The sequence below is a fragment of the Nicrophorus vespilloides genome, unplaced genomic scaffold, assembly GCF_001412225.1.
Source record: "Nicrophorus vespilloides isolate i.1.1-1 unplaced genomic scaffold, Nicve_v1.0, whole genome shotgun sequence".
Taxonomy (NCBI): Eukaryota; Metazoa; Arthropoda; class Insecta; order Coleoptera; family Silphidae; genus Nicrophorus; species Nicrophorus vespilloides.
Window position 1 is genome coordinate 172,015 of NW_017096548.1, and position 24,937 is coordinate 196,951.

Here is a 24,937-nt window from a genome sequence, read left to right on the forward strand (position 1 = left end):
CACAAGTTTGAAAATGTTGTGATCACAAACAACAGTAAGGCAACTAGAATGACCACTAACACCATGAACTGTTTTCCAATTCACACACGATGAAGTGAGATTATATTTGTTTATATTACTTGTATCAATTCGGGGACTTGGTGGAATTCTCTTCATACTTTTAATATTTGTTTATATAAAAAAGCGTACATAGTGTGTTTATATATTATAATAATCGTTGGTCACAATACATTTGTGTTTTGCATTTACAGTAAACACAAATTATATTTGCAAAGTATAGTCCGCTTGAACAAAAATGACAAAGAAAATCGAACATGGTTAATATATTAAAAATACACATAATATGTGTACACAAGTTTTAAAAATGATGTAGAAGGCGCAGAATTATTATCGGCTTTCTTCAATCCAATCTTCGTCGATGTCAAAGTGGTGGTCTTCTCATCGTCACTCGTTATGCGAAAAGTCGCTCGTTAAGCGAGGTTCCACTGTATTTACTTTAAAGTTATTGCTGTTTGACAATGAACTTACTGTGGATATGATTTTTACAATTTTCATTCAAAATCACACAAAATCGGCCCACGTTAAAACTTACTTGTTTCGGAATTTGATAAAATATTGTTTCTAACTTACCTAATAATTTTAGTGTCAAGAGAAGTAGTCGCTTGCAACACTATACTTTATATTGTTTGTAATAATATATAAAGAAGTGTAAATTAAAAATAAATTTGATTAAATTTTCTTTTTATATAATTGTGTTATATGAAAAAGTAATTGCTGGTTCCAATTAATTTAATGGATTTATTCGAGCTAAAACCTTCATATTCAATATAAATGAGCAATAGGAAAAGGTGTTTCTTTCTGATATAAAGATTTATTTTCGGTTTTATTTGTGCTCGATAATTTAAACGGGAATAGTAGATGATTTATAGCTTTCCTCTCGACTCGTTCACAAATAACAATAATAATATTTCAATATGTATAAAATATAATTGTAAGAAAAAAAGAAAGGGATAGAAAACCATACATAATATATTAGAAATGTGTTTCATCACCGCATAATATAATATATAAGTAATATAGAAGCTGAAACAAAAGTTGGGCACTAAAATTCAAGTGTGTGTATAGATGTTTACGTGTGTAAGATGTGTATGTAATATATATTTATATAAGTTATTCTTTTTTTTTATTATTATTCTCATCGAAGTGTTTCTTTTAAGTAGTAACATGTATATTATTTAAATAGTTTTGGTTTACTTAAGCCGGCCGAAAAAGCGATTAAAATCCGAAAAACGAAAAAGAGAAAACGAAAAAACACAAATATTTCATAAATTTCTAAACATATTTACATATAAAGAAAGAACGTGCATTTTGCAATCACAATTTATTAAAATATAGAAAAAAATAATAATAATAATAGTAGTAGTAGTAGTATTTTGCAGCACACCTAAGCAGCTAAAGCCTAATAGACAAAAAAAAACAACTAAATAAATTATGTATATATATATAAAATAAAAAATATTTTGTTTTTCCATCGACTCGTAGGAGAGCGAACTATAAGGAAATTTCCAGAATAAAATCAAAAGAGAAGAAAGTAGTCTTAACGACGAGTGGCTCAGCAGCGTTAATACGTAAATAACATTACTGTGTGTCTTCTTCTGTGTGTGTATGTGTGTCGTCTATGTGTTCTTATATATCGTATAAAAAAAAGAATTCGCCACTCATTAACTGGTTAATTATTCAGTAATAATAATACAAATAGGATAATATAATTTAAGTTCTCTAAATAGTTAAATGTAAATTTATTATCCACACCTCTTTTTGTATTTTTTTTTGTCGTTTGTTTAATATTTCCATTCAAATTTAAAACTACCGCAATGTCCGCTTTCGTTCTCTTTCAAGCGACTCCCATATATTTTCCTTTTACATCATTCGTGTTATTTTTTTTTCTTCTTTCATATTCTCAAGTGAACTCAGTCCTATAATAATAGTAATAATAATTAATAATATTTATATAATCCACAGCTCTATGATACACACAGAATAATAATAATAATATAATATAATATTGGAGCAATAAAATATAAAATATTTAAAAAAGAAAATTATTATAGTATTAATTCTTGCTTTTTTTTTGCTTCCTCCACTTTCTTATTACTCTTTTTTATGTTTCTGCTTGTTGTTTTTTTATATTATTTTTTTTTAAATAGTGAAAAAGAAGGGGTGAAGTGAATTCAGTCTGCGGCAATTGAAGAAGTGTCGACGAGCTGCGAGTTGTCCTGGATGATGTTCTCGACTGGCGAGAGGTCCTTCAGCAGCTCGTGACTGTCGGAGTTCGTGATCATTGTCGTTGTTGTGGTCGTCGTGATCTCCTCGGTCACGCCGCCGTTCGTTAGTAGGCCGTTCTCTTTGGGCTTCGGGGATATCTTAGAGACCGCCGTCTTCGTGGTGGTGGTCTTCGTCGTGGCCGGGGCTTTCTTCAATCCAATCTTCGCCGATGTCAAAGTGGTGGTCTTCGACGTGGCGCTTCGGACATTTCCAACAGTCTACAAAAATAACAATACAAACTGTAGACTGTGCATCAAACTAATACAAATTTGTCATCATCAAAATATGATTCAATTAGATAATAGAAATCTCGAGATGAAAAATATATATGTTTTTGTGTAACAAAGTTTTCTAAATAATAATGAAAAGTTTATGCATACCTTAGTTTCTGTTTTGCGCACTGTGGTGGTGGAAGTTTTTCCGGCCGTCGCTGTGGTGGAACCAATGGTCCTCGTGGTGGTGCGTGTTGCTTTGTTCACGTTCTCTTTGTTCTGTTTCTCCGCGTCTGGAGCTTTCGCAGCAGGCTTACTTAAAGGCACGCGAGCTCTGGGCGCAGCAGCGGTGGTAGTACTCGTTTTGGAGGCCGTGGTAGACGCAGTCTTAGCGGCAGTTCTGGTGGCTCCAATCGGTGCTGCCGTCTAAAAAATAATATAGTTTAGATATATATATGTATACATATATTAAGGAAGCAGAACATTACCTTCGTTGTTGTGGTTCTGGTTGTGGTGGTCGTAGTTTTGGAAAGGCCTGTTGCCGGTCTCGGTTTCGGAGCCGCTGTAGTGGTCGTGCGAGTAGCGGTCAAAGGTTTCGAAGCTGCAGGAACTGAGGACCTTGCAGTCGGCGGCTTCGTCGGGCTCAGCCTGGTGGTGGTCGGTCTCGCCGCTGTAGTAGTGCTAGCGCTTTTAGTGGTCGACGTGAGTTTCTTGGCAACCAGTGAAGGCTTAACATCTCCATTGGTCAGCGGCTTCTTATCTGCAGCTTTTGGAGCGCTTAAAGACGTAGAAAGAGTTTTTGGTTTTGGAGATGCTCCCACGGTCGTTCTTGATGCAAGCTTCGGTGTCGATGGTGTCCTAGGGGCCGCGGCTTTAGTCGGAGAAGTCAGAGTCTTCGTGGCTGATTTAGGAGTAGCCTTCATTGGAGGCTTAGGCGTGGTTTTCGTCGGTGTGGAGGCGGTCCTCGTCGGAGTGGCGGCAGTTTTCATCGCTGTAGGCTTCTTAGGCGTCAAAGTCGAGGGTTTTTTGGCAGCTGGCTTCTTGTCCTTTTCAGTTTTGGTAGCGGCGACAGCTGTGGCTGCAACGACAGCCGCGGCTGCAACACCTACGGCTTCAGGAACTATACTTGCTTCGTTGGCAACCGGTTCAGTCACTGGTTTCTCGGCTTCTTCCGCTGGTTTCTCTACTGTTTCAAGAGGACATTCGGAAACATTCATAGACGGTACAGCAATATCTTCCAACAGTTCTGTTTGTTTCGGAGCAAAATCTTTGCTCTCCAGAGGCGACGACATCTCAGAAGTGATGTTTTCTTGTACAGCGCTCGACAATTCTTGCGCGTAATTCAAATCAATCGGCGACATGACTTCGGCATCATCCTTAACGGAAGAAGTGATGTCCTCCAATGGCGACAATTTCTCTTCCTCCTCAGGCGACTTTACATCCAGCGGAATGGTCATATCAGACACAGGAGATTTGATAATCTCAGGCTCTGGGGACTGTGCGGCATTCAGTTCGGGTAATTTGTCCTCGATCAAATTTGGTTCCAACATTTGAGGTTCCGGCGACTTCAAATCACAGACTTCTGGTTCCGGAGATTTCATCGCGCAGACGTCCGGCTCAGGCGATTTCATTTCGCAAACTTCAAGTTCAGGCGATTTCATTTCGCAGACTTCGGATTCAGGGGATTTCATCTCACAGACTTCGGGTTCAGGCGATTTCATCTCGCAGATTTCGGGTTCAGGCGATTTCATCTCGCAGATTTCGGGCTCAGGCGATTTCATCTCGCAGACATCTGGCTCTGGTGATTTGATCTCCAGTTCTGGAGACTTCAATTCACATACTTCCGGTTCCGGAGACTTCAATTCACATACTTCCGGTTCTGGAGACTTCAATTCACATACATCTTGTTCCGGAGATTTCAATAATTCACGTTCTTCCAGTTCCGGAGACTTCAGCTCGCAGATTTCGGGCTCTGGCTCAGGCGACTTGATATCGCATACTTCTGGTTCTGGAGTCTTTACGGCGAATAGTTCCGGTTCCGGTGATTTCGCAGCGCATAGCTCTGGTTCGGGGGTACGCATAACGCGGATTGCAGGTTCCGGTGTTTCACACACTTCCGGCATTTCGGGAGATTGCATTTCGCAAGTCTCGGATTCCGGTAATTTGGAAACGAACATTAGCGATTCCGGAACAGAAAATTCTGGATTACGAAGATTGATGTCTCCAATTGTAGGCTCTGTGTTTTGCATGTCGCAAACTGGTTCAAATGAGTGCATAGCGCATTCTTCAAGCTCGGGTGTTTGCGGCATCTCGCATACTTCGGATTCTGGCGACTTCATTTCACAAATCTCCGGTTCCGGAGACTTCATCTCGCAAATTTCTGGTTCAGGCGATTTCATCTCGCATAATTCTGGTTCGGGAGACTTCATTGCGCATACTTCTGGTTCGGATGCTTCCAGTAATTCAACCTCGGGCGAAGCAATCGGCTCAGAATCCGGTGTTTCTGCTGGTGTAAAAGTGCACAGTTCGGGTTCTGGGGTCTTCATAACCAATAATTCAGGTTCCATCGATTTCAGCATATCGGAAACTTCCGATTCATCTTCATCCAATAATTCAGCTTCTTGGCATACTTCCGCTTCCGGCAGATCACTGAATTGCGGTTCGCTAGAAAGCTCCGGGGTTTGCATGCGACAGATGATCGGTTCCGGCGATTTCTGTTCGAACTTAGCATCAATAATTTCAAAGTCTGGAGACTGCGATACCGGCATCTCAAGTTCAGGAGATTTGGCGGCATCGATCGGTTCAGTCTCGTATTCCTTAGGCATTTCTGGTTCGGGAGATTTCATGGCGCACAGCTCTGGTTCAGGAGACTTCGCTTCTGAATCGAATTCGGAGAATGGAGACTTGGACAACTCGCAGACGGGTGATTTCATTGGACAGAGGTAGTCCGCTTCTGGTGATTTTACGTACTCGTCTCTATCAGAGAACGCTGGAGATTTGGCGCAGATCAGGTCCTCCTTGTCGGAGAACGCCGGCGACTTGGAGCAGTCGAAATCGTCCTTTTCTGGGAGCGAGCAGACCAGATCCTCCTTTGCGGATATTTCCGGTGTTTTGGCGCAGAGCATATCATCTTGCTCGGAAAGTTCCGGAGATTTGGCACACAATTCTGGCGACTTGAAAACTTCAACGGTGGTCTGGCAGATATTCTCTTCATCGCCGCACAAGTTCTCGTCCATGGTTGGTTCTGGGGTTTTTGGCAACTCGCATACCTCGGCCTTGTCCAAGTCGGTGGTCTGTTCTTGGTTCAAATATTCTTCCAAGTTCTCTGGAAGCACATGGACTTTGTTCAAGTCGAAAGGATTCTCTTCGTCCTTGTCTTGATAGAAGGACATTGACATGGGGTCAGTCTCTTGTTTGGAGTCTCCAATTATGGACGAGTGAATGCTCAGGTTGGAATCGTCACCGCCGAAAGTAGCTTTGGTGGACAAAGCCTCAGATTGATCGAAGAGGTGACGGCTGGGCGAGAAAAGTGCAGCGTTGGGACCGAAGTGGAATTCATCAGATGCTGCGATCTTCGATGGCGTGCTCGTCGGCTGATCTTCAATTTCCTCCATGTTTTTGCCGTTCAGGAAGTTCTCCATGAGTTCCTGGGAAGACAATTCGTGGCCCTAAATTTATAAAAAAATTATATATATAAAAAATAAATAAACCTTTAATCGAATTGTACTTACATTCTCGTGACCATTGCTGAAACAACCGCTCGGCCTGTTCTTTGCCTCTTGCACGAAATCGTTCAATTTCGGGAGATTAATGTCCACGTTCTTGGTGACCCTCCTGGGGGACTGCGACAAGATGGATTCCTCCACGAGAGCTCTGCATACTGGTGAATCTACGTTGCGAGTTGGCGAGATCGGCACGAACTCTGCAGCATCCGGATTAAGTTGAGACATATTGTTGGCTTCTTCTTCGTCCTCCTCGTCGACTCTCTGGACCACTGGACTTACAGCAGAAATTTCTGAGCTTACAAACTATAACAAAAACAAAGAAACCATAGTCAAAATACATTAAAAAAAAATATGCGCTAAATTTACCTGCTGCTGGGTAGTAGCCGCGTTTATATTCTCCTTGCCTCCTTTGAAGTAGTTCCACTCGTCTTCGGATTCTTCGCCGCTATCACCTACATTATCCACGAGGCCGGCCTCCAAAACTGCAATAAAGAAACAACGAAATAATTAAATGCAACTGCATACTCATTGCGTAACAACATAGAGCATGGAAACGGGGTTTCGAGACGGGATGATGCGTCATTCCGTGCAAATACGCGCATCTAAAATTGTACAAGGACGGACATAAAAATACACAATTATTATTGTGTGCATTGTAGATCGAGGTATGAAAAAAAAAGGCAAGGATAAACATTGAATTTGTATGCAAAGCTTCTGCATTGCGAAGAGGTAGACTGCATACAATTAGATCATTTTCCTTGTGATTGAGTAATTTTGGTTTGGTGGGGGAGCGAGAGGAAGAGGCCTTTTTTGCTGTTTGATTGCATTTGGCAAGTTATTGCCGGGCCATAATCGCATTAGTGTCCGTACAAAAGAAGTTGAATTGAGAAGGGAGGGTGGCGCAGAGCGTGTGCGGAATGGCCACACCCTAGCTGGCTTCCAACTATGTAGCGGAGAGGATGAGAGTGTAGACCGCAGCTGTTGTCGCTAGGGGTGCAATCGATCGTTGCGATTCGCAACAGGTTGCATAAGCAATTATATACATAACCATCAGGCGAAATGGGGTGTACAATGATCTCGCAGGCTGATATATGGGAGCCAGATAAACAGGTGCATGACCGACAGACCAATCTCGTTTGATAACAGCATAGGTGGAGTATGCTATAAGCAAGCAAGCATTCGCTTTCTCTCTGTAGGTTCTGGCGTTCTCTCTGGGCTCTTCTGTGGCCCACGCAACGAGTGTCTGCACAATTAGCATTTTGCGTGTGGTGGAGATCGGGGCCCACACAGGCAATTCTAAATATACCGAGGTTAATAAAGTAATTTTAGATGTCACAGAACACCTATGCTGTGTGCTGCACTTGCTAAGTTAGTGGTCTGTCCCGACGACCAAGACTCACATCCATCGCATTCCCAGTTTTATTCCCTTCATTTGTTTTTTATACACCCATCATATCCGATCGCCGCCTACGACCGGAGCCAATACATAGAATTGCAAATTTAATTTCTTCCATTCCTACATTATTATTGCTTATTCCATTTATTCATTCTAAAACTTCATTTATATTCATTAAACATAAATTATCTTAAATTTCTCAGAAACATAATCATAGTGCTCTCAATAATAGATGATAAGGGGATACTCTGAGACAAGTGGAAGCAGTAGAGGAAACTAGGAGTTACCCAAACCTATAAATCAACTTGACAATAGCTTAACAATTCAACAACTGGAACGTTTCACACCACTGGATCTACTTTTATGATCTGATGAACATCTGTATTATACAGTATTATTATCTGACAATAGAACATAACCATCAAATGTTTTCATATAGATGTCAACTGCAAGATAATTAACAAAATTCTCATTTATAAATTTATTAGTTTTATATTATTTCTAATAGTTCTGCAGTTGATTCAATAAACTTTCCAATTGGAAACTTACTAATTCTGTCTTCAGTAAGAACATTTAAGAACATTATTAACCTAGAATTTCAAAATTTAATTCCTCAAAATTGCTTTTTAATAGTGTATCAAAACGCATTTTTTTGTCACTTTTCTATGACATTCTCAAAAATCTCTTCAAAGGAAAATATGGAGCAAAATATTATTGCGCTTTGGAATTCGTGTCAATATTATAAAGCGGCGTACATGTAAACAATAATAATCCATGTGATGCAAATCAACCTGTTCTTAGCTATATTTAGTTATACTTAATTATACTTTTCCCCTCACATGTTCTTAACAGCAATTTCCAACTTTTACTAAGTCAGCTAAATGTTCGAGCAATGCGATAACACAAATATCACTGCTCACATAATAATTATCACATGCAGATTGAAAAAAAAACATTTCCGCTAATCTACGAGTTTATTTATAAATATGTGATACATAATAAATATTATGCTGATATCGAATAAAGTCATCAACATTCGTATTTATAATTTCCCCAATTAATTGTAAACGTTATGTAAATTTGCGTTTCTCCAGACTTTTTTCTCAAGCAAAACATATTAATTGTACTAGAATACGATTATTTAGCACCAAATTCACTTATTAAATAAACCACAACAATGGACGTTGCTTAACTATGAAATGTGTAACAAAAAATTGATACAAATTACTATTAAATTAAGTAAAATACACTTAAAATCATTTAAATTTAAGCAATATTTATGTATAAAAGCAGATATAATTATTTCACACTGTATACGAAAGGTTAACGACCTAATGATTAATTGCATCATTGTTGCATAATAATTATACACTAGTTAACAACCAGTCACAATAATGCTTTTCCGTGCAATATTGTTCCTTATCTGCATTAGTAGAGTGCTTTTATTTAAATTGATTATTTACCCTAGAGATTCGCAGCCATAACAAACCATAATTTTCAGAACGCATTTGAGAACTAGAGTAAATAAACAACGAGACACAATGCCAATCAAGGATAAACGTAAATAAAAGTTTCAATGTTATTACAATATCATATAACACAACATTGATGATTCTTATTTCATAAAATACCGGAGAGATTATACCAAACTTTAATTGCTTAATTAATACAGTGAAATTTATATAAGATTTACATGAACATGAATTATATACGACTAAAATTTTAATTAAAATATGAAAGCTTAGAAATACAAATGTAATATAATTTTCGCGACATTTTTTTCATAGAGAAATCTAAAAATTGTCTCACAAATTTAGTTGACTCTTTAAATAACGCATTTTAAAATTGTCAATTTAAGTGTAAACTGTTGATATTAGAAATATCTTAATTATGAAATATAATTGCATAAACAATTTTCTAAACAGAAACAATTGTTGAAAATATATACATTTTTGCATGTTTACGATCGCCTAATTGTCGCGTTAACCTTCGCCGGTGAGCGTTAACCGTTGGATTAAAAAGCGGGTCTTAGAAAATGCAATTTGTGCAACGGCTCAAAATAATAACAATAAAAAAAGTGTGTTAATTCTAGGTGCGAAGCTGTGCACAGCACAACATCAACAACAAGTGCGATTTCGAATGCGGAAATTTCACCGGCTAAACGAAAACACGTGAGTCACCGCAAATGACCGACCGTCAGTTAATTACGAGATCTGCTGCTGCTGCTACGTGCAGTTTTTCCCCTCCAGCCTGGTCCAATTCCGAGCGAGAATACAAAAGAGGAAAAACACATTGCGTAACAATAATAAATGGCACGATGCAAATGAAAAAAAATAAAATAATCTGTAGAACACGCATTAATGCAAAGACGTTGTTTTTTTCACTAAGAATCGGTATGGAAACATCAGATCAGAAATAAGAGTATGTAATTATTTATTAGTATATCATTAAATCACGTACTTAGGTAGTTCATGGCCTTCCAGCATCGATATTTCAATAAGAAATTTGTATAGACACACGTGTTTCCGGTCATTGGAATCACAATGAAATATTTATACCTGAAACTATGTGAATGTAAACATTTTGAATAGATTTGTCTTTTGCAAAACCAGAAAGTTTCTTCAATTCCAATAATGTTGTATTTCCTTATTGAATAAGTTAAAGTAATTAAAGTTGAAGTAATACAAAAACATCATATTTCTAATATTTATAATTTAGTATGTTTACAAATATATTTTTTATAAAATCTTAATTAAGTTAATTGCAGAAAATAGCAGAAATATTCTATAAACTATAAAGATTTTTTACAATAACAAATATTAGTACAGAATTTTCTTATAATTTGTTTTCGTAATCTTTAAAATAATGCAACTTAAATACTTGAAACTTAACTCAACATTGATGTCAAAATTAACTCAAAATTTCACTGTTTTAAGTACAAAATGAACTTTTTTTTATAGAAACTGTAAATAATTGAAAAAACTTAATGAATTGTTAAATACAAATGAATTGATTAGTTTCAAATAGTTTAGATGAAATGAAATAAATATTATTGCAATTCGTTTGTTGATGTTTTCGATGGTGGCGAGACAAAGACAGGCGGAAGCGCCGGGCGCATTCTTATAAATACAAAATTAGTAATGCAAACGCCTATGAATAGACGTCGCGGAACTTTCAATGTCAAAATCCCGAACGGGCGGAGTCTAACCAGGAAAATAAAATGCGCCATTGGCAGGATTCCGTGCGATATCGACTAACGCACCAATTGGATTCATTCAAATGTCAAAAACTGTCAATAATTTAAATTAACCTTATATAACTAGTTTCAATAACCAAAACATTTGGTTTGGTATAATTAATATTTTAAGTGAAGGGGAAGAAAGTAGATTATAATAAATTATCAATGTTATTATTATAAATCTTTGCTATTGAATGCTATACTGCAATATATACTTGATGAATTACTTGTCAAGTATTGTTTAGTGAGAAGCGCGCAGACGTACATGTTAAGACTGATAAATCATTGATAATAATTATAATATGTATGTAGTAGATTGAATATTGCGCTATACTTGACAAATTACTTGTCAAGTAACGTTATGTAAGTAGTACACATAATCTTCCTAACATATATGTTATGATTGAATGGGAAAAGTGGCAAGTCATTTCTATGAAATGCCACGTTAAGACTGCCGACCGCGGCGCATACCTTGCATAATTGGTGCGCGGGCGGAGCCTGCATTGATATAACTGTCAAAGTGACAGGTGCTCGACGCGTATCCTTAAAAGATCGCTTTCCAATCCAAATGGCAAGAGCTTTCGTTTGCCGGCAAACAGCAATTTACAGATGATAACGACCCGCTGATCCCGATAAAACGGTTGTTTGCGTTCGCGCTTCGTGGAATTTATTAATAATGCCCCCCATTGTTTATTCCAATTCACACCATTACCGCTGTGCTCTGCGCTCCTGGGAATAGAACAGAAAAAGGAAGAGAAGTACACAACTTCCATGCAATTAGTTCGGACCTCTCCCTCCTCTACCTGTGCGAAAGACGAAGAAGAAGCAGGTAGAAAGGGTGGTTCTAAAAATATTCCAAAAAACGTATGCAACACAAAACACTCTAACTCCATCTATATATATTTATATACTTACATGTATGTATATATATATATATATAAATATATGGAAGATCTAAAAATAGAGCAGTCCGAGAGAGTAGAATGCAAATCGGAGCCGGCGTCGGCAAAATTGACATACAAATAAGTCTGAAAATCAGGTCTTCTTACCTTTGACTTTGAAATTGGACTACGGGAAAAATATCACAGCGGACGTGTCGCGAAAAATGCGCTTTCCGAATAAGTGGTAAGTATCAAAAAATCTGACGACGAGAGTGAGAAAAAGGCCCCGAGTGGTATTTCGGCCGGGCAGGAAAGAAATCCAAATTCACACACAGAAACTGAAGAAGTCGTGTCTTCCCTGGATGATGTAATTCCTGTATTTTTACCGAACGGTAAAAGTGGACTTTAAGTTGTTGTTATTTATCTAACTTCTTTTTTTACTTCTTTGCTGCTTTTCTATATTAGCAGGTATGTGTGTATAAATAATGACGGAGTGGAGCAGCACAAAACACCGGTCACTACACCACAGAAACGAAACGTTAATGCAAGACTGAGGATGGCCGGGGCCTCAAGGCGCAGAGGCTGATGTTGTACGCGCATGCGCGACCGGCGTCTGCAACCGCACGCATACGCCGCTCGTTGCATGCAACAATGACAGAAGAACCGGCGGCACCCATTTATTATTATTATTCCAGCGCCGACACCCGGCGAATTTGACACATGCTTCAGACCAAAATGGCATCAACTATTATTAACAAACAAAAAAAAAACATTCATTCATCCATTCGTAATGCGAAATCGCTCTGATTTCATAACACTCTGTTTTCTCGAACGATTTTCACTACTTGAAACATTCACTTAACTTAATCATTAGCTTAAAAATACCCGTGTATGAATAGATGCATAGAACGAATCCTGTCGAGTGACGATTACCAAAAGCTCGTTCAGTAATCTAATACCATTCCTGGGATCCATTCTTTCCGATTTGGTATATTTCTAGCTCTAGTTATTACCGAAACTCAAGGACATTATGTACTTGATCCAAGTGTTTCTAGACGTTTTTTTTTTCTTATTTCGTCGGAATAACCACCGAGACAATTATTTCATAAGATTTTTTTTTGTGCGTGTATACTAAATGTATCTTACACGTAGTTTTTAATTCAATACAGGTTTCGACATTGCCACTCTACTAGAACGGAAATAATAAGCATTTTGTAATTGGAATAAATTGAAACGTTGCTATACTATTATACAAAATACATATATTATTGACAGATGACAGTTATCAAAAGTCATTATTAGATGACAACTGATGCATGTATTATTGACAGAAGACAGTTACAAATGTCATCAAAAGGTGACAACTGATGACGTAATTGACGTATAATTTACACGTAATTTCAATAATATTTATTTAAAGAATTCAAAGAAAAGTATTTTGTGACAAAATATTACGAAGTGAAACATACATTTATCGTAGTGACTGTGTACCACTTTAAGTTGGTACACATGACACCACTTGTCAAATACATGTACTTTGCATGTAACTTGTCAAATACTGCATACCATCAGTAAAATTGAATATATAACAGATAATGCGTTTATAAATACCTTTTTTTTTTCTTTACTAGATTGTATAGTACATTTTATGGAATATATTAGATTATGTATACATTATGTATATATTATTACTTATAAGCACAATTTCTTCTAAAAGGATTAAATGTAATCTAGGTAATATCAATGTATTTTAATTAAACTGATTTTAGAACGCATTACCATTTATATATTGATTATCTTAGAAAGTATATTATTTTAAAATGTTGCTTTCATATACTAGACTAGACCGTGTTATAATAATCTTTCAAATTAGCGCAGAAAATAACAATGGTGACTCGAGTAGGCTGTAATTAAATTAATTAACTCTGGTTTTAACCTTGCGTTATGCACCTTTTTTTATTATACATTTTAATGAATATTAAAGTGCAAATTACTTTAAACGCAGAATATTCCCATATAATTTCAGCAAAACATATATGTTTCTTCAATCACATTTCAAAGGTTAATATCCCAACAAAAAAAAAAACAATATATTTAGTAAAGATCCATAAAAAAATATGAATATCAAAAAGAAAATTCATTAATATCATAAATGAAATAATCTTGATAATTGTGGGAACTTGTTTATATATGATATTTTCGTGCATGAAATAGGAAAAACTTCTCGAGAAAAACTAAAAATAAGCATAACATCTTGATAAAATTCGCTGCATTGCATTTATTTAGATGTGTTAAATGTTACACAAAACTAAATATACTCATAACTAGAGATCATGATGATCTCTATGACTTTCTCACAAATATCTGGATTTAAAAAAATAATTGTTTAAATCTTAATCCTTATTTTTCGCACCATAAGACGCACCTTTTTACATTGAAAGTTTGACTTTGAAAATTGGATTGCTTCTTAGAGTTAGAAGGTTATAAAATATTCTTTTCAAAATTTTTAGAATGCGTTTTTTTTCAATTCTCTCAATTTAACTGTGAAGATTCAATTTATAATCTATATAAAAAAGTGATATTAAATAAAAATTTAACATCTATATCAATGTTAAATATTATATTTACTGTTTCTATAAAGCAATTTAAGAAACCTTTCGCGTATGAACAATTACATAAGAAAACATTTTCAGAATTCACAAGGAAACTGCATAGTATTAACATATAATTAAATGTTCATTGTTAAGTGACAGGATACTTTAAATATTCGCAATTAATTGTTACTTGTTAAGTAAGTAATAATTACTTGCGACTGTCGACTATTATGTAAATATTTAGCAGAGAAGCGTCGTGAGAAAAGTTATTGTTGGAATCATTAATTCGGGGGGGTGTGTATCTCCCCTCTGACAATGCTTTGATCTTTCAATTATAATCCTTTCACCCTTTCATCTGTCAAATCCAAAAGGGCAAATCAATATTCGAGTATAAACGTTAGCATAATATTTTACTGGGTTAATAAACGTTTGATAAATCTACAATATTATTATAATCTTAATACTAATAAATTATCCATCACATTTTTCTTGCAGTTTTTAAAATATTTTTATTCTAGTTTTAACTTGTCATTTTCATGGACTTTCAGAGCAATACTGATTTATTATCATGTTTTGGAAATAACATTCGTCTGAAGAAAACCATAAATTTAAATTATGTACAAATAGTAAAAAAAAAAACAACTGAAACGTAAACTTTGAGACTGGTGAATTTATGGTGACAACTTGAACTTTTTTTGTTTGTTTTCACATTAATTATTTGAAGTGTGCTCGAAATAAATGGATGTATGGAAAGAGGTTGGAATAGAATTGCATTATTGAATTGTATCTCTCGTCCTGAATCATTAACAATGACACATAATCTGCGCCTAGATCTTGGTAGCATGGAATTCCGACCACTCGTGAGCAAGTACAGTAGGTGATATATTAAAAGTAAAAGGTAAGTAAGAAAGAAAAAATAGTAACAGAAAATTGTTAAGAGTTCATTAAAAGAAATATCATCTAGTTCATAAATAAAATAAATTGCTGAGAAAATTATTATAAAATTTAATTTTCTATTTATGTGTGAGATCAATCAATGGTGACTTGGTTTACTTTATTTATTGAACCTACATACATACATAGAAAAAACACATAAGAATTTTAAAATTAATTAAATATTGTATGTTAATTACTGATTTTATAAATTACATTGATTTTTTATGTCATGTCATTAACTCTAACTTCAACTCTGAATCGAGCATGGAAATACCCAAAAAACTGTTTACAATAAACAAAAAAATAGGTGATAAAATTAGCAATAACTGGATTTAAATACTAGTAACTGTGGTAACCATATAAAAATTACGTAAAATCAGTAAATTTTAATTTTATTTTGGTTTTTTATAATATAAAAGACAATTATTATTGATATAAATCTCTTTGTATTCTTTTTCTATCCCTTTTTGGGTCCCACAAATTTATGTTGTTTTATTGAGGATCGAACCAACTTTTTCTTATCGGATTTTGGTGATACAGGTGACCATAGAATTAGGTTTTAGTATGATAGAATCAATAGTTTCAACTATAAAAACAGATGGCGCGCAGGTGTCATAAATCTAACAATTAGTTTTGACAGCGTTACATATCGTCTATTGATTAAATGTATATAACGCGAATTATGTTCATTGTTATTAATGTTTGTAAGCGTGTAAATTTATTGGCGGAGATTTAATAAATAACAGGTCAATTTGTAGCTATTACATCGCAAATGGGTTTCCAGTTTCCTGTTCGAACACCATCCACGACCTGGCCAATCGATTGCTCAATTTCCAGGGAGGGTGATATACCTCTTTTGTTCATGCTCGTCGAGATTAACTTTATTGGAAAACTTCCGGTTCAATCGGAAAAAGCGATCGGTACAAGAGTTTTCCTATATTACACTGTTAATTGGTGTTACGTGAAATAAATGGGATAACGATATCTGTATTATTTTATACGTTTCTACGATCGTTTATAAAGATATAGTTGATATTTTATTCTGTCAAACTTCGTGCAATTTATAGGATGATTTTATGTAAAACAAATATTTTCAAGATTTTATAGCGACATTTAAATTAGTTGATTGTGTTTGAAAATATTTTTCTGCTATATCACTGAAGAAATTTACTTGGGAAGTACTGCGTAGTTTTATATTTTGACTATTTTATAAGCAAAGTTTAAATTAGTTGATAATGAAATAAAATAGTTAAGTGTCTGAAGAAACGTTTCCTCTATGTCACAGAAGATATTTACTTGGAAAGTACTACGTAGTGTTATACTTAATTGTTATTTGTCTTTTACGCAGTACTTGTCAAGTAAATGTCGTTAGGCTAATACCAATAAACAAATTATCATTTTTGATTTGGCTAAGGATAATGACTTCCTGTTTAACTCTACGTGGCATTTAACAAGTAATATATAATAGTCATTACTTGGCAAGTAACTTAACAAATATAATACTTTAGTACATATACATAGAAAGTACATAATCTGTAAACATGTACTCGAAACTTGTCAAGTATCATGTAACTATAACTGTATCGGTATCGGTGTGGATAATATAAAAATTATTGTTAAAATAAATATTAAGAAAAAAAAATTGTTCGCTCGATTTTAATTGCAAGAAAGTTGTTTCCAAGAAAGCATGAATAAATAGCATACGTTTACTCTTTTCCACCGCAGAACCGAGGAAGTGGAAGGTTATGCAAATGCGACTGTTCATGTAACTAAAGCGCAGCAAATGATATAATAAACTTTAAAAGGGACAAAACGTGAACGTATAAAGTATAGGTTAGTTAATTAATTTTACCACAGCTTTATGTGCTATTATGTATGGCAAGATTAGATTACAAATCATAATTTTGCAGTACTAAAACACTTTTTTTAAATAACATAAAACTTTACATTGAAAAATGTATTAAAAATTAGAATTGGAAATGTTTAAAAAAGTTAAACAATTTTTGTCGTGAATAGGTGACTAATGGATTTTGTTAATTTGGCAAATTGGAGATAATTTTCTAAAATAACAAAACTAAATACATCATGGTTAATGATCAGTTTAGAATGAAACCTCATAACAAATTCACATTGTTTCGCAAAATTTTAATCCCATTTACTGAAATGTTAAACAACAATTATCATGCAATGTTATGACTGGATATTTGAACTTGCGTGTTTATTATTTATAACAAAAAAAAAACAAGTTCATGCCGTGTCTAGTAATAATAAAATCTGCATAAGGCATGCTTCAATTAATATAACCATTATGAAATGGTGTAGCTACCTGGAACGTAACGTTCGGGCCACATACTCGAAACGCTTCAACTGTTTCATACATTATTACGTAGACTTTCATATTTTCAAACACCAGCATAGATTTAAAAATTTAAAAAAAAACACTAAAATTTTAAAACAATATTACATACACATTATATAACATTATATAAATTACTTATAAAAACGAAAATTATTGAAAAAAAACAATGTAAACATTAATTAATTATATTCATTTCAATACTATTTTCCATTTTATGTATAAAAAATAAAACTGTGGAAAAAGTATCAAATATATAATAAAAATATTATAATCGAATATAATGTGTTGATTCGACTATAATTATACTCTTTTAATTTAAATGTTAATTCCATATTTCTATTTAAATATCTAAATAAGTCATTTATATGCATGTCTCTAAGCGTATTCATTCATACGATTTGTTTCGGAAACTATAGTAGTGCCTTCCTTTAACAAATAATTCCTTGAGATAATTTATTCTTAAAGTGAGAAGTAATTTTCCATAAACGAAATTAACCCATGCACACAAAAGTACTGTACATCAGAATGTTGAATGTATAAAGCCCAAAGCTACGTGCATACATTTTCATAAATCATTTGGTAATTTTATGAATTTAAAGTGAATTAACTCCGTAACACTTTTACATGAATTACATACTTTTGTTGGCTTGAAGAAAATTTATATTACAGAAAATATCACATCTGACATTGTGTCAATTGTCAAAAAGAAGCATATTAATTTATTTCTAATGATATTATATTAGCTTCTAGTTTATAATTGGTACTGGTGACCACGTTGCTTAACTTTCCTAAGGTAGCTAAAAATATACGGGTAATTGAGATTATATAATTGAATGGTTTTAAAATGTTCTCATTAAGTCGCATGACGTAAAAACGAAGAATAAATGATTAAAATTACAAGAAAGCAGATGTTTGACGACGTGATTTCTAAATTATACCAAGAAAAAGAAAAATATGTATATAAAATTGGTTTCAATGGTGCAATAACATAAATGTCGGAACTGTTCGACTCGCGCTACGAATGCACGCATGGCATTTGGGTATCGGCAAAAATGCATCTGCAGAAATGCATACAATCCGACATGGAATATCACGAAATCGTGCATTAATCAAAAGATTTATAGACCAGTTAAGTCAGGACAACCTAAAAAAGAATCCGAAGAAATAAGGAGCGCATTTACCGGCTCGCAGAGGAGCAACAACCCAAACTTGGACACGGAGGGCAATAACGCCCGAAAAAAGAGAAACAGAGCAAAAAAAAACGAAAGAAATGAAGAGAAGAGAAAACCGTGGACCACAACCAAAAAGAACTTGTTCCAGCTTATGATGTTGTTGTAGCTCGGCTTTACTGCCTGTTACAGCGTTCTTTGTTTGCTTTTCTTTTTTTTTTTGGTTTCTGCACATCGCCGAAGCTTTCCCCGCGATTTGCATACAAAACTACAATAGAACAAAAGGCGAGGAAGACGGATTTCGAATTCGGTGGGAATTAATAACGCCAGGTACAGGAGCAGCGCAACGAAACGAAAACGTTTAAGCAGAAGAATTGCAGAAAGAGAAAGAAAAGAAAAAGTAAATGTAAGTAGAAACAACAACAGCAGCAGCAGCAGCAGAAAAATATGAGTTTGATTGCGCGAGGACAGTTAGTTCGTAGCGGTTCTACGGAATCGGAATACCATTTCGAAATGTGTGCCGATTGTCGTCCATCCGGAAAAGAAAAAGGAAGAGAATGGTGGCCGCGTGCCGTGTGTCCGTCCGAGTCCACTTTTGCCATGGAAAACGGAACGGAACGGAAGAGGCGAACGCGCGTGACACAATTTCCGCCTTCTTAATTATTATTATATTTTTCGGTTTTATTTTTTCGACAGTTCATTAGCTAGTAGTAAACATCCATCGGAAGACAAAATATACACATTGGATGTGGTGACATAAACAATACTTTTCTAGACAGCTTTTACATAAACATCTCCATTTAGTCCACCTATTATTAATAAAATTTCTTCAAGTTTCATAACAATATATTGCTCATTCCTCGTCCATATTTCAATTACAAAGTACTACTATTTATTTTAGGATGGAAAAAACCTAAGATTTTGTTTTTATTTCAAACATTTTTTTGATTGTAATTATTCATGCAATTGTAAAATTTTTGCACTAAATATTGATGTTATGACAATTTTTTTATTACAAATTCAATAAAAGTAGAACAAAAATTTCAGAAAAAACATCCATAATTTTCCTCTTATTTTAAGAAAAAAAGTTCATTTTATATCTAGTGATTTGTTATTACCGGTTTCAATACTATTTCAATTACAATTATGAATGAATGAATCACACACATGGTAGTTTAAATAACTTGCTACAATTCGAGTGCTTAGATATAGTAGAAATCTATATGACCATTCATAAAAATCTAAATAGTTTTACATGTATAATTTGATTAAAAAATTGTCTCAAGGTCATGAATATCATAGGTCATTAGATTCGTTTTACTATCAACTAGAAACGTCGAGATAAAAATAGATAACCTTGAAAATTCTAATGATCTTTACAACAATTATTTGTTCTTCACAATTGTAATCTTTGAAGTAAAGAAAATTTCTTCATATAATATTTTTCGTATCTGTGAACCATATGTATGTATTTAACTTGGTATATATTTCACTCTGTATACAAAATACGAAAAGAAATTTTAAAATTTTTGATGAGTCTAAAAATTGTCTTATAAATTTGGTGTCCAGTACATCTTAATGTTTAAAAAATGCAGCACTTCAAATGAAAATAATCAATAAATCACTGAATTTTAAGAATCATTATACAATATTAATAACGTGTGTATATTTTATAATTGTAGAAGAGAAGAAGAAAAAATCTCAAGCTTTAGAAACTGTTTGCAATATTTCTCACTAATTAAAAACCCTAACGAAGAGTACGAAGAAGCAAAGATGCAGTTCGGTGATGTTGGTTAATGGCGTCGCGGCGCCGTTGCTGCATGCGATTGGGAGAGTTCATTAACATCGTCGGTTGCATTCGCGGCACGGCAACACGAAAATAAATGTCCCCGAGACGACCCCACGAAAAACACGTACACACACACGGCACTTCTTCTCCTCCTCTGCAAACCAAAGATCACGACAACCAGAAGGACAAAAATATTTTACCCGAATCTCTCCATCTTTCCACAATCTTCATCTTTCTCGCTTCACAACCCCGAGCAGAAAATAGACAAATAATAGGTGGCAAACGTGTACAAAAAAAACTTTCCTCTTCTTCTCACCCAGTTTTTTCTTCTTCGATATGCACTGCACACGCCTGCCTTAGTTTACGTCTGCAGCAGCTGAATAGATTGCAATTTCGCGTAATTAGGTTGCATTTATTAAAATAAACAGCGCGCGTACCGGGCACCAGGAAGCCACATGGACCTTATTAAATTTGTAATTACATGAAACGATGGAAAACGCATAATCTCACACTGATTTCTTTTTTTCTCTATTTTTTTTTAATTAATTAATTGCAGAGCGAGTTTTGAGCGAATATTACCGTAAACTAATTAAGAATTTGCATTTTTTTAATTTTCCGTTTAATTATTATTACTATTATTACACAGACAATTTACAACACTAAACATCTCACAGTATGCTTGAAAAAGCTTATGGTCGATGAACAATTGAAAAGTAAACCTCATAACAAAGTTGTGTACTTCAATTAATTATATAATTAATCAAAGATGGCACATTTTAATAATTGATATATAATTGACAGTCTGTCAATTATATAAATTTTGATATTTTAATGAAGAATTACCACTAAGGTATTACTAAACCCAAAATCGATTATACAAAGCCATGATATTAAACAATAATATAAAAACCATCAATTTTTAATCATAATTTAGGTTAGAATCAAAAAAGTATTGACATTGACAAAGTATATTGCTTTCTAAATTTGATGAGAATAAAGTTATCTTAAAATAAAGGTTAATGAGTTTTTTTTTCAAATGACGATTAAATAATTTGAATTTATTTATAAGTAAGGTATGAATGTTACTTCAGTATAAGATTTTCCGTGGAATGCATTTATACAAATGTATTTATAAACACGTTCCTATATTTAGATTCTTCATATATTAATACTCATACACAGTTTATTGAACCTTTTTATATTGATTCTTGTCATTTACTTCAAAATAATCAAGACAACATTGTCGTCTTTTTTTATTACTTTAAGGTCGTATAAAGGCAAAAAGTAAGCAGAATAATTACGAACTTTTATATGATAGGAGAATAAAATAGAAGACAAAAAAATAAGGGTTAATATAAGGGCCTCTTTAAATTGCAAGAAGGTAAAAGTGTGGTAATTCTTATTTAGTATTTTTGTGCTTACACACAGATAACTTGTATAAGCAATTAAAGTTTCCGAAGACTATCGTTACACTCTTCAACTCCAGACATTTTAAAACATAGTTATTACTGTACATTAATACGTACCAATAACGGTAAAGCACTTTTTATTAGCGGATTCACACAAAAAAAAAGTTGGAAACTATCTTGGCGATGAGAGAAAATTATATAAGTTCGGTGCATTCACCCAACCTCCTGGTAACATTGGTATTGGCGTGCAGATTTCATCACTGCAGGTGAATAAACAGCACATGAACTTCAATAATAAATCATTATATGCGATTCATTTATCGTCTTATGAATAATGAGGGTTTACTGTACTTGAAACTAATTTATGCAATATATTATAGAATTATGAACATAATAATTATCTTTTATGCTTTGAGCATAAACAGTTTGTAAAGTAGGGTTTTTCATAAATTCGTATACCGGTTTTTAAATTGATAAAAATAGCAAAGGATATAAGCATATTTAAAATTTGATGTAATAAAAAAATAATTTAAACTGACCTTCATCAGCTGGTGGTGTTGGCGTCTCCTCCCTCCTCTGGCTCTTGTCCATCTCCATGAGCTCCGTCTCGAACTTCTGGTCTACATCCATATCCATCTTCTCGTAGACCTTAACCGGGACGTCGTCTAAGGTATCGACGTCGGTCTCCGGCCCCAAGTCATCATCATCATCGTCGTCGTCGAATTCGTCGGCGGCGGATCGCTTCCCGTTACGGTCCAGGTTGCACATCGGATCAGCGCCTGTCGTGCCGTTGTTGGATTTCATCAGGAATCCTAGCATCCTGTTCTGGATGTCCTCGTTCGAATTGGTGAACGGATTGTTCGAGGTGGCATTATCTAAGCCTGCGTCCATCATGACCGAGTCGGCGGCTATAGGTTGCTTGTTGATGTTGCGGCGATCGGATGCGATCTTCGTGGGTTCCCTGAGGAAGACGACGATCACGCTTATGTTGTCGGTGGATCCCTGCTCTTTGGACAGTTGCACCAAACGCTGCGATATCGATTCGGTGTCGTCTGCAAAGTAAATAAAAAAAAAACACATTAAAATCAATCATAATAGTTGACAACTACATAATATAGTAAGGATCAAATCAATACAGTTCTATAAGCCAATTTAGAAGATATATTAAAATTGGTAATTATTAAGTTTGATGAATTAAGATGTAATACTTTAATAATAAGATAAAGGTTAATATTTTCTTTTTCAGTAAAGATGAGATATAGGAAGAGGGCATGTGGTCACCACAAATTAAAAACCAAATTGGCAATTACTTTCAGATCGCGCATAAAAAGATGCCTTATATAACAGGTGTATGTAGTATGTTAAATCTTAAGCATAGAGCAACAAAGTAATACAATGTATGTAATAGTTCTCGTGCTTCAAAGTTGTACGTTTTCGTTGTAAGTTGTAGCAGAAACATTCACTGAACTTTAATTGGATAAAAAGCATACCATATATTTATTTTATTTTTTTGGGACTATGTAGATTCAACATGAACAAGTGGTTTTATGCGGCGAGCGTCGCTTCCTGCCGAGAACGACACCCACTACGTAAGCTTCTTTTAAATTCATTTCCCAATCGGAAGACGCAACGACCTCTAATAAGATCAACCATAAAATACTGAACCGTACCTCTCCTACGTGCAGCTTCGTTTCGTTACTCTATAATACACAACTTCTTCCTTTATTTTATTTTTTCGTCGGATCCTTTATGTGGCGTGAAAGCGAAACAGTTACGAAGAAGGAATCATTATTAAAGTGCGGTCGGTTGTCTGGGAGAGTGCGCGATGCGTAAAGTTCCTCAACCTTGAGATGGTGAGCAGCAAGAGGAGAACTCAAGAGTCAAACCGCATGGTTTGGTGCATGATGGATAGATCGATGGAAGTTTGGACTGGCAACCCCGAAAAAGTTTGGTCCACTTTTAGGTTGGAAATGTGGGTTATAGGAAAAAGGATATTGAAGAGATGCTTGCTTGCAATCTGCCGCGGCGCAGATTGCGGATTTGCTTAATAACACCGCGACGACTATGATGATGATGATCATAATAATAATAATAGAATAACATTTATTCTATGTAAAAAGAAAAGGAGCGATCCGCTTGGACGGATGAATGAAGAAGAGAAGACTCGGTCACGTCCGCTGCACAAAGGAAGAGCGCACAGGCGCCCTCTCTTCTTTGGTGCGAGTGAGCAGGATGAGGCGATGATCACGATGATGATGATCATCATCATCATCAAGTTGCAGCCGACACCCGTCTTGTGTCAATTGGAGCGAAGCCAAACGCCTCCTCCTATTGCATTCCCATCCAACAACGAAGAGCAAAAAGATGAAAAAAAAAATCTATCGACTGGAAACGAATTTGAAGTAATGGAGGATAATTGGGCACCTTGATTATTCAGCTCGAATTCGGACCAGATGTTCCGTACACACACACAAAAAAAATATATTTTCATTACTTTTTTTTCTGTTTTATACCTTCCAGCTTATTAATAATAATTGCGGCATTAATGCTTCAGCAATATTTGTAGATTCATTAATTAATTCCCTTCTCCCCTTACTGCACACGACCGGCGTAACCATCTATATATATATACATACAAATATATAGGTACTCATGAACATTCCAAAGCTCGTTTCCATGGGAATGAAGCGAGACCTCTCCAACGTAACCACCGCGAAGTGAACGAGAGCGAAAGAGAGATGGACGGAGAGAGCGGACTCAATGAGAAATCCTTTATTTAGTTTTAAAGCCAACGAGGCAAATTCCGATGCAGCGAGACGAAAAACCACGGAAATAAAAAAAAGGCGGAAACTCATATATGCGCGCCAAAGTTTTCCGTTTGATGTCTGGAAATACAGTTTTCAT

General features: G+C 34.9%; 1 protein-coding gene across 1 annotated transcript; it reads right to left on the minus strand.

Moving 5' to 3' along the window:
* Positions 1-2,203: 2,203 nt before the first annotated feature.
* Positions 2,204-23,085, minus strand: LOC108557375 (proteoglycan 4-like; the record flags this gene model as incomplete). The annotated part of the gene is made up of 6 exons (XM_017913863.1): positions 2,204-2,543; positions 2,706-2,963; positions 3,026-6,205; positions 6,269-6,565; positions 6,629-6,744; positions 22,573-23,085. Coding segments are annotated over 6 exons (4,676 nt in total), but the record flags the coding sequence as incomplete, so codon positions are not given.
* Between the last annotated feature and the right edge of the window lie 1,852 nt (positions 23,086-24,937).